At 39.2% G+C, this 10,025-nt stretch overlaps 1 protein-coding gene and 1 long non-coding RNA gene across 3 annotated transcripts; both read right to left on the bottom strand.

Moving 5' to 3' along the window:
* Positions 1–294: 294 nt before the first annotated feature.
* LOC146662564 (uncharacterized) lies at positions 295–2,688 on the bottom strand. The gene is made up of 4 exons (XR_014913208.1): positions 2,547–2,688; positions 826–952; positions 696–754; positions 295–604 (listed from the first exon to the last, which is right to left on the bottom strand). It is a non-coding gene; the product is annotated as an uncharacterized LOC146662564 (long non-coding RNA).
* A 6,092-nt stretch (positions 2,689–8,780) lies between these two features.
* Positions 8,781–9,809, bottom strand: LOC146662563 (eotaxin-like). 2 transcript variants are annotated; one of them, XM_085417855.1, is made up of 4 exons: positions 9,740–9,809; positions 9,017–9,143; positions 8,889–8,950; positions 8,781–8,806 (listed from the first exon to the last, which is right to left on the bottom strand). In XM_085417855.1, exons 1-4 carry the CDS (start codon positions 9,807–9,809, stop codon positions 8,781–8,783), a joined length of 285 nt encoding a protein of 94 aa, XP_085273981.1. The 2 variants fall into 2 exon arrangements, with proteins under 2 accessions (XP_085273981.1, XP_085273982.1); XM_085417856.1 differs by having other exon boundaries at positions 9,017–9,137.
* Positions 9,810–10,025: the final 216 nt, after the last annotated feature.

The raw sequence follows: 10,025 nt of genomic DNA, 5'->3' as shown, positions 1-10,025 counted from the left end.
ATCATTGGGCTAAGACATGGCTTAAATAGGTTGGAAAAAAACATTCTAGTGTCCTACCATTCCTAAGACCCCGAGAAAAGAGCTCCTAGTGATCAAAGTGGGCTTCAAAAACTACTGCAGAACCTGCAGTAACTCTGATAACTTAAACAGTGTATCATATGGGGTTATACAGTTTGAGCTCAGTTGAAAACACCAGGGGATACCTGTTCTGGGAAATTATTGGGATATGTGTATGACATATTGTGAGAGTCTAATGGGTATTTAAATAGCAGGAAAATATTTGGACAATAATAAAGTTTATTTTTTTGGGTTTTTTTCACATAAATACATAATAAACTGAAGTGCACATATAAGCAAGAAAAAGGTCAAAGAAAGACAGCGCTTAAATGCTAACTTTTAAAAAAATGGTTGGCACCATGAAAGACTGATGTCAAAACCAAGAATTAAATACAGGGTAACAGTAATATAATTAATCTGAAAGGTTTTTAGGAAGCATTCTCATTTGAATATATCTTTGAAAGTGAGGCCAAAGATGATACAGACAGGCAGCAATGCTTCACCAGAGAACTTGTGCTTCACTGCACCTTCTTCATTGTGGAAGTGACTGAGGAGGAAAGAGAGACAAAGGAGAGCTTTAGATTTTCTCTGTAAATACATTCAATGTGTTTGTGTGTCTGTGTGTTAGCACAACTTACGATTCTGGACCCACTGAGCGTCAGGATCGGCGCAAAGCTGACCATATTCTGTGTTGAAACTGTAAAAAAAGAATGTTTTAGAGATTGCATGTGTTTATGTTTGCGTGTAGGACAACATGTGCTGACTTACATTATAGCATTCACACAGGGATATGATGAAGCCTGCTCGCGATATGTCTCCCCCACCACCTCAGGGCTCATATCGAGGTTGGTAACATCAACGCAGCAAGGGCGTTTCTTCGTAGGACCACGGATACCTTAGAGGAAGGAGGTTAAAACGGATTTATCTTACCTGACAAAAGTCTGATTAGAAGGAAAACCAAAGTTAACTCCAGGTTTAAAATGTGATGAAACTCCTTACATCACTAAACACAACATAGCTGTTGAAATGTTACCTAAAATTACGTGACAGTAAGCAGGCTTTTTTGTGCATCACACATTTTACACTTTGATTATTCAAAGTAATTTTAACATTTTCATTCAAAGTGCATTGAAAATAGTAACTCATATGGACCTATGTTTTCGCAAAGTATGTTCTTCAACATCTTCATAAAACAGAAACAGTGGGCCAACAGAGTATTTGCAGTAGAAGGTCTCACCGCTTGGGGCTCATCTTAAGAATCTAGTAATTACGTTCATCATTGACAGTGTGTAACTGTTTTTGTTACCAGGACCATATTCCATAAATATAATTAAACAGAGGTGAGATTTGACTCCTGTTTTATATCTGAGACACTTACTGTAATTTTACATGTGGAACAGGAATGTGAGGATTTTATATCCCTACGAAGTGCGAAAGCTTCTTTTAAAGTGGTGGAATATTTGATGTTTATTGAACTTAGACATTCCACTTCTTGAGCGGCGTCTGATTCTGTCGTGTTGACATCCACTTCCAGTTTAAATGGATGTGCCAGATGTGGATTTGATGAACAAAAGCTGGATGTTGTTCCAGAAATTACTTTTGCTTTCATTTTTTTTACTTTACCCAACTCCTACCCATCAAATTGAAATGTAAACAATTGGTAGACATGATCTTGCAAATGAATTTTCAGTCTTGAATTGTTCTTATTGTTATTAATTGTCAATAAAGAACATTGGCGAGAATATGAGGCAATAAGCTTCATTTATTAACATCATTCTTTTATCAAAGACAAAATTCAGATATGCAGCTAGCTGAATGGTGAACATCATTATCGCACATTTGCAACTTATCATGCTGTTCTGTCTCTGTGTCTTTCATTTCCTGTTTGTATTAAGACATTATCATAGTTATGCAATGAGTCACAATGTGCACCTCTCACAGCAGAAAGCTTGAAAACTAAACAGCATTAAGATTTGTTTACAGAGTGCTCATATAGCTGAAATGGAACCCCTGCATCCACTGTGGTATTTTGTATGATAGTTGAATGGGTGGTGCGAGAGATGCTTAGCATCATGAGACAGAACCCATAAATCAAAGGAAGTACACATTTGCATGTAGATATGCATAAATGTATAATCACTATACATCAAATGAAAATATTTCCCAATCAAAAGAAAAGTCAGGAGAATGATGTAAAATCTCCTTCTCCTAAATTTCAATGTAAAGGACGCCTTTTAAAATGTCATGCCTGACTGCACGTTCAGGGATGTCTGGAGTTTGGTGGATAGAACGCAAGAGTGTAAATGCTGAAAAGACTGTTTAAAAGTACTGAATGAGCAAATACCAGAAGTAAAGGTTTGTGGTGAGAGAAACTAGCGGAGTCGTTGCCTAGTGAAACCCATGAGAGTCCACCCCCTTTCACCAAAAAGTAAGTAATTGCTGTAAAAGTAGCTACTTAATCAATTTTATATATCTTTAGATATAGTTACCTGCAGAGGAGCTGAAGCACACACACATTGAGAGCAGGAGGAGAGTGACGGAGAGAATCTTAACAGACATTTTCACCGGTGGTCTGGCTCACTGATCAGGTTGTAATTATGCGAGTTGATTCCTTAGCTATTTATTTATAAGCGCAGGAACATCTACAGGCGCGACTGATGACGTCTTTCTATAGGTTTGTATATTTGTGTGTGTGTCGTTGTGACATATCACACCTCCGCCTCCTGTCAGGAAGATTTTTCTATTTCAAACCACCAACATCTCACTCTGAGCTTTCCGAGAAACAGCCTCACATACACAAAGTTCACAGAAACTTGTGTACAGCCCAGTGACTGACTCACCTGCATTGTCATGAATGATGTCTATCTAGACCCCTGAAGATTTCAGTTTTTCGATTTTCACTGACAGTGACTGTTTATCTGTTGGAGTTCATAAGAAAAATAAACATGAATTGTTGTGATTGTTATGAATCAGGACTCAAATGGAAATAAAAGTAATGCATGATGACTCTGATGCACATTTCTCCACATTTGCATAACTGACTGACTTTTTGGGTCCTTATCGAGATACATTTAATCTTAAATCCTCACAACTTGAACCTTTTCTTGCAATCTAAACCATTAAATTAAATTCTTTTGATTTTCTTGTTTACATTAAGCTGTTAAGCTGACCCATTTGGATTCTTTTATTTAGGGTTGAATTTAGTGCTACAGGGGCTTGGGATCAATGTCCCTTTGAGTGAGACAAGCTTTAGTATTCAGACTGATGGCCTCTAATTTGACTGTAGAATACGTTGATGTACAGAGAACTTCATGGTCAATTCAATGACTGCACAGTGTCCACACTAGCGTTTTCAGTCGTTTTCACAGAGTTGTGCGTCCACATTGAAACAGATGAAAACGTTTATGTTCCAGTACTACGCATGCGGGATACGCAAGAAGATTTGACCTGCCTCATTTCTGTCTGCCTTTTTATTTACTTTCTGGCTCTTTGCAAAATGTCGAGCAAAAGCCCCGAGTTGGTGGAGACAATGAGGTGCAGTTGTTGGTGTGAGTAACACAAAACTACAAAGTTGCAAAAGCGAGTGAGAATTATAGAATTTAAGGAAAAGCTATCTGGAGCATGTACAGACTGATATTAATCTTTGATAGGGCTGTCAAAATTAAGAGCAAACAAAACAACTGCTGCATAATGCCCTCCGCTATCTTAGTTTAATTGGTCACATGACTGCATCATATGACCAACATGTGTCATCATTTTAGAAAGTCTGCGTTTTCACTGTCCACACTGTGACGCGAAAGCACCGTCTTCAAATGTATTCGTTTTCGAGTGCGTTTTCAGAACGCTGTGTTTTCGTCTCAGTGTGGACGGGAGGCCAAAACGGAGAGAAAACGATGCGTGTTCAAATGAAAATGCATTAGTGTGGACGTAGCCTTAGTGTAGACTGACTCCCCGTGTGGCCCACAGCTAGCACTAAATGTTGTAAGTTAAGTTGAGCTTTTTAATATAGTTTCTTTAGACCTTTGCAGAACTGTGTTCTAATAAAATCGATTAAAATCATTTATCTATCTAAGTTTCAGTTGTTTTTATCAGGTTTTCCCATTTTCAGCATCTCCAGCACTGTCTTTAAATATTAGATTTTTTACAATTTGTTTTTGTGAAATTGACTACTATAATCAGTCTATTACACTTCTACCTTCTAGTCCCTAAGGACACCAAAGCGCTTTATACATTCAGTCATCCACACACTGGTGATGGCAGCTACATTGTAGCCACAGCTGCCCTGGGGCGCACTGACAGAGGCGAGGCTACCGGACCCTGGGGCTACTAAGCCCTCTCTGACCACCAGTAGGCAACAGGTGAACTGTCTTGCCCAAGGACACAACGACCAAGACTAAACCTTCCGTTTACAAGGCAAACTCCCAACTCTTGAGCCACGAGCGTGGATATGTATTTGGTGTTTCTGCAGAATACCAAATGTAACAAAAAATGTTCTGAGATGTTTCCAGCAAGTTCAGTAACCTTTAAAATTGAAGACTTGCTGAAGTTGATAACAGAGAATCTGAAATATTCATTTTCAATTCCACTTCTCTGCCTCTGGCCCATCATTACAATATACTACTACGTCTTTAATCATCAGCATATTACTATTCTTAAACTGTCGTTATGAGTTCCAGTGTAGTGCTCTGTCACTTAGTCACTTCTGTTTTATAATAAATGCTGACGAGTTTCCAGAATGAACATCTTTCCTCTGTATCATAAGTCATGTGGTTCCTTAGGCCCCCTCAAATCAGGAAGTGGTAAATCTTTTCACCTATGCACAAGTTTTCAAATATGATATTCGTGGCATTTTTGACAGTCTTTCTTTATATTGCTTCCTTTCCAAACATGTTGCATGAGTATAAAAACTTTGCAAACTTGTGCTTTGTTTCCACGTTCTTTCTTTTTTAAATACTAAAAAAATACAGGCATAAAGCAGAGGTACAAAATGACTACATTAAAACTGCTAAGGAGTGCAAAGTGACCACAGACAAAAAACATGCAGATGCAAAATCAAGAAATGCAGAAAACATGCAAAATATAAAGTTTGGGTTTGGAAATACAACAATAAAAATAGGTGCCATGTATCTTTAAATTAAACCACATCATTGTCTGACTGAAGTTTGATCTCTAACCACCTCAGCCATCTTTCACTCTCTATATATAGCATTCCTTCATTGACACAATGCTTCATATTATACACAAAAAGGACAGATATGGAGTCAAAAACTCTTGTGTGTAGTCCATGTCTGACTGTATGGTGGTGATGTCTCAGGCTAGGTTCACTACACCCCACAGCCACAGGATCTGTAGTTCTGAACCTGGAGGACAGAAAGCCTTGTTGGCAGTGGGATACAAGTTGATGAAATCACTGGTCATTGGACAGGATGAGTGCCATAAAATAGTAGAAAGAAGCCTAAAACGTGTAGTCTAACAAAGTTTACTGCAGTTCACAAAGAGGATTTTCTTCTTTTCCTTTGCTGCTTTACACACTCACCAAACATCGCTCTGACTGTTGCTTGTCACTATTATGCTCTAGCTTCGTGGCTGTCATCCAAGCACAACACACTATGGTCCCCGTGTGATACTGTGTGATAATGACATCATCCAAGTAGGCAGTGGCATATGCAGTGTGCGGACACAGCACCCTAGAAAGTACTGGGGCTCTGAAAAAGCCAAAAGTAAGGTTGACAAATTGGTATTAACTGTACAGAGTGCAGTTTATAAATAGTCTCTGTAGTCTCCGGAGATAAGGCAATCTACCAGCAGCCCTTGGTTAAAACCACTATCTTGAAAAAGCCAGCGGTTATTCACCAGTCCAGGTGATAGCTGACCAACTGAACTGTGAGACCTCATTATTCTTGCTGTAGATTGAACACACAGAACTGTATAGGCCTGTGTTTCTTTACTATAAGAACTGTGCTTTTGTGCATGACCCTCATGACTCTTGGTTGCAACTGGAATCTGTTGTGGAGTAAATTGTCTCGTAATCCCTGGATTAATGGGTCAATCACTGGTGCCGCCACATGATCCCAAACAGACCTTTATAGGTGCTTTTAAACTGAGAATGTTAAAACATGCAGGGTAATAAACATCTGAGTGATTTTCCTATGGTGCTCATATGTGTGCATTGCTTAGTCTTTCACATGCTCACAGCTAGGCATATTGTAGTATTTCTTAATATTCACCAGCTTTCATGCAAAATAAAGTTCGTTTTGTTTGTTTTCCTGAGACTGAATTGGTGACTTAAATGTCAGTAAAACTGAAACTCTGCACGGAAACTAGAAAGATTAAGATTAGCACTGTAGTACGCCAACACCATCCACCATCAGTCTGTGGTAACAACAAAGATGATGATGACTGCTTTCATCGCTGAGAAAAGAGAAATTCGAATCAAACGGCTGTTTTAACTGTCTCTGCACACCAGCCAAAATAGGAAACTGCACTCAGGCCACTGATTCACATCGAGTGCTGACTGAACATTTTATTTTGTGTTTATTTCTGTTCATTTAGAAATGGTAGCAATGGTGGTATGGTGTTATTCTTGTGTGCACAGAGCAGTTGTATTGTTACAATATTGGCAGAAATGTTTTTAGGTAAGGTTTGAAAAATGTACATGACCCACTTTCTAGTGGAAGTTGAGTAACAATCAACCAAGTGGAAATAAGCTTAGTGAGAGTTAAATCACTTCTATGAACTTAATCTTTAATTATTTTTTTAATGTATTTATTAGTTTGCTTTTTTTTATTTAATTGGAAAACTGACTATGGATGAAGTTTAGCTGCTTCCTCAACTGTTCTCATTAAGAAGAACAATAAATAAGTCCTGTGTTACTGGCCATCCTACATTAAACAAAGAAGACACAGAGAATAGCATCCCAAAGACTAGTGTCAGTGAAATACAGCTGCAATAAGTACCTCTGCTGTGGTTGGAGCAGACAGGTTATGGGCACGCTGACGAGCAGGAGCAGGCATATATTTGCTACAGCAGGGCTGTACCCACATAGCAAAATTGGTATGGCCCAGATCTGGCCCACACAATATGCTTACACATGGCCCACATACTGCAAAGAATGACGGCCCTTTGGTGGGCCAGATCAGGTTTGCCAGAGGTGGCCCACACCTGGTCTGGGCCACCAAAGGGCCGTCGTTCTTTGTTGTATGTGGGCCATGTGTAATTTGTGTGCAGCCACGGGCCAGTTCCAGACACACTGCTGGTCCAGAACAGTTTCAGCTCTGGCCCCAGATGTCAGCCTAATATGTACCTTATTCAAGCCATGTAAAAACAACATGTGCCGGAACATAATAGTGCAAAAGTAACACGACAAAACTGTTCATACAGTGAACAGACTGATTCTTAAATGGCACTTTTCTACTCTACATAGCAGGGTGTATGTCAACCAGATGTGAGCCAGGTCTGGCAATGATGGTACTATTTATGTTCCTGTTTTCCTATTTTAGATAGAAGACCGAAATGCCATGTTGCAAAACTATACTGCTATGGTAGCCAACGTTTCAAATGCAGGTTTGTGAGTGTACACTTTATCTAAAACCTAGTGAGGGTTTACTCATGTTTATCACTGGGTGGCTGTAGCTCAGGAGGCAGAACATCCTTCAAGGTTTTTGTTTGTTTGTTTGTATCCCTGTGTGTGCAGCCGTATCAAACAGATGGAGCGATTGAATGTTCTTTTCAGTGGTGGAATGTTTTGGCCTGATTTTTTTTAACTTGACTGACAAAAAATTATTGGAGATTATCTATCAGAATTTCAGGAGCAGGACCACGCCTCCAAACACACTCCTTCCGGTTGTCATCTATATAGGTTCCCCCAGTTCTGCAAGCTGTTCATTCTCATCTACGTGCCCCACCCTCCCTCACTCCTTGTTTTCCATTCGTTAACTTCTTCATTTCTATTTAGTGCATTGGGATCTGCCAGGCCCGGGAGCCATCACCAGTCCCCTTCAAGGCCTTCCCCAAACCACAGCTCAACTCATGTCAAAGCATTCACTTTTACCTACTAAAACAATATCAAACCTAAATAAGACTTGGGCCCAGCTAGTGAATAATAAATTAAAAAAACATGGATGTTCGACTCTTTGAGTGTCAGGAGCAGCTGATCCTTTTGCGCCCACTTCTCTGAGTAAGGAGCTCCTAGTGGCTGAAGTCAAGCTCTCCAACCACTACAGTAACTGCTTTGACCTCTATTAGAAACTCTTGATGATGACTCAAATAAAAGTGTATCATATTGGCTCATGCACTGGTGGAATCATGCACAATTCTGGGAAATTACTGGGAGATATGTTTGTTGTCTTCTGTGAGTAGACAAGAGTAAACAAGACTAGAAAAAAATATTTGCTCAATAATACAAAAGTTTATTTTTTTATATTATTTTTTGCTGCCAGAATGTGCTTCACATCAACACATAATACAAAGAAAGAAATTCATGAATAAGCAAGAAAGACAAAAACAAAGGAAGTCAAAACGTATCCATTTGAAAACAGCTGGTCCAAAAAAAGACTAAAGCCGTCACCTAGAATAAACAATAGGATTACTCAACAGGTTAGAGTAAATGTAAATGAAAGCAGAAAGAAACAGTTACATTAAGAAAGCGCTCGAGTTAAAATACGTTTTTAAAGGTGATCTCAAAGGAGACAGGCAGTGATGCTTCACCAAAGAACTTCACTTCACTACACCTTCGTCATGTTGGCAGTGACTGAGGAGGAAGGAGAGACAAAGGGAGCTTCAGATTTTCTCTGCAAATACTTTTCATGTGTTTGTGTGTTAGCATAACTTACGATCCTTGACCCACTGAGCGTTAGGATCAGCACAAAGTTGTCCTCCGTTTCCTGTGTTAAAACTGTAAATAAAAGACAGAAGGTTATACAGATTGTATGTTTGTATGTAGGACAACGTGCTGACTTACATTATAGCCTTCACACAGGGTGGTCTTGCAGCCTGCTGACGATATGTTTCCCCCACCACCTCGGCGCTCTTATTCATGTAGGTGACGTCAACGCAGCATGGTCGTCTCTTTCCAGGATGAGCTGGAACTGAGAGGTAGGAGGTTAAAAATTTATTTATACAACCTGAGAAAGTCTGATTAGAAGGAAAATCAACGTTTTACAGATTTTCATTAAACAGAAAGAAATGGAGGCAACAGAGTTTCTGTAGAAGAAAGTCTCACACTTGGGAGCCATCTTGAAACTCTTTTTTTAGGACAGTTTGGTGATAAACAAACAAAACAAACATAAATTCAAATTTGCAACCCACAGATTTCAAAGCAGATGGGCTGAGTGCCATGTTTCTCACATGTGTCTCTGACAAAAAATGGACTCTGTTTAAAATTGTCTGAGGTGTTTGTTATGAGAATCACAAACAATCAGAAACTTTCAATAAATATAGATGAGAGAGTTCACCAAATTTTCGAAACTTTTAAAAGGATTCATTTTCACTTTGTCTTTAACTAAATAAATAACTCATTTTGCACATCAAACTGAAACATAAACAGTTGGGAGCCGTCGTCTCCATAGGGTACGGTGAGGCTCTTCACAAACAGCTAGGAGCCAACATCAGAAATTGTAACTGCTGTTATCAATTTGATATATTTTATCTCTTTTTTCCTTTAGAAAAGTAAGATCATAGTTACCTTCAGAGGAGTGGCAGCACACACATATTGAGAGCAGGAGGAGCGTGATGGAGAGAATCTTGACTGACATTTTTACCGGTGGTCCGGCTCACTGATCAGGGTGAAAGTGAGTTGATTCGTGTTTGGTTATTTATTGGTAAGTGCAGGAACATCTGCAGAGTGTTTCTGTGCATTTGTGTGGTGTGTGGTACATAACATGTCTGCCTGTTATCAGATTTTAATATTTCAAACCACCAACGTCTCTGAGAACTTTCTGAGAAACAGCCTCACTCAACATTCACAGGCA

Source organism: Rhamphochromis longiceps, linkage group LG9 (assembly GCF_057381845.1).
Source record: "Rhamphochromis longiceps isolate RC_006_pf linkage group LG9, R_longiceps_female_GT1.1, whole genome shotgun sequence".
NCBI lineage: Eukaryota > Metazoa > Chordata > Actinopteri > Cichliformes > Cichlidae > Rhamphochromis > Rhamphochromis longiceps.
This window is presented reverse-complemented; position numbering and strand designations above follow the sequence as displayed.

Coding starts and splice junctions, on each gene's coding strand:
- LOC146662563 (XM_085417855.1), bottom strand. CDS start 9,809: ATGTCAGTCAAGATTCTCTCCATCACGCTCCTCCTGCTCTCAATATGT. Junction 9,144..9,739: donor GTGCTGCCACTCCTCTGAAG/GTAACTATGATC, acceptor CCTACCTCTCAG/TTCCAGCTCATCCTGGAAAG. Junction 8,807..8,888: donor CGCTCAGTGGGTCAAGGATC/GTAAGTTATGCT, acceptor CTTCCTCCTCAG/TCACTGCCAACATGACGAAG.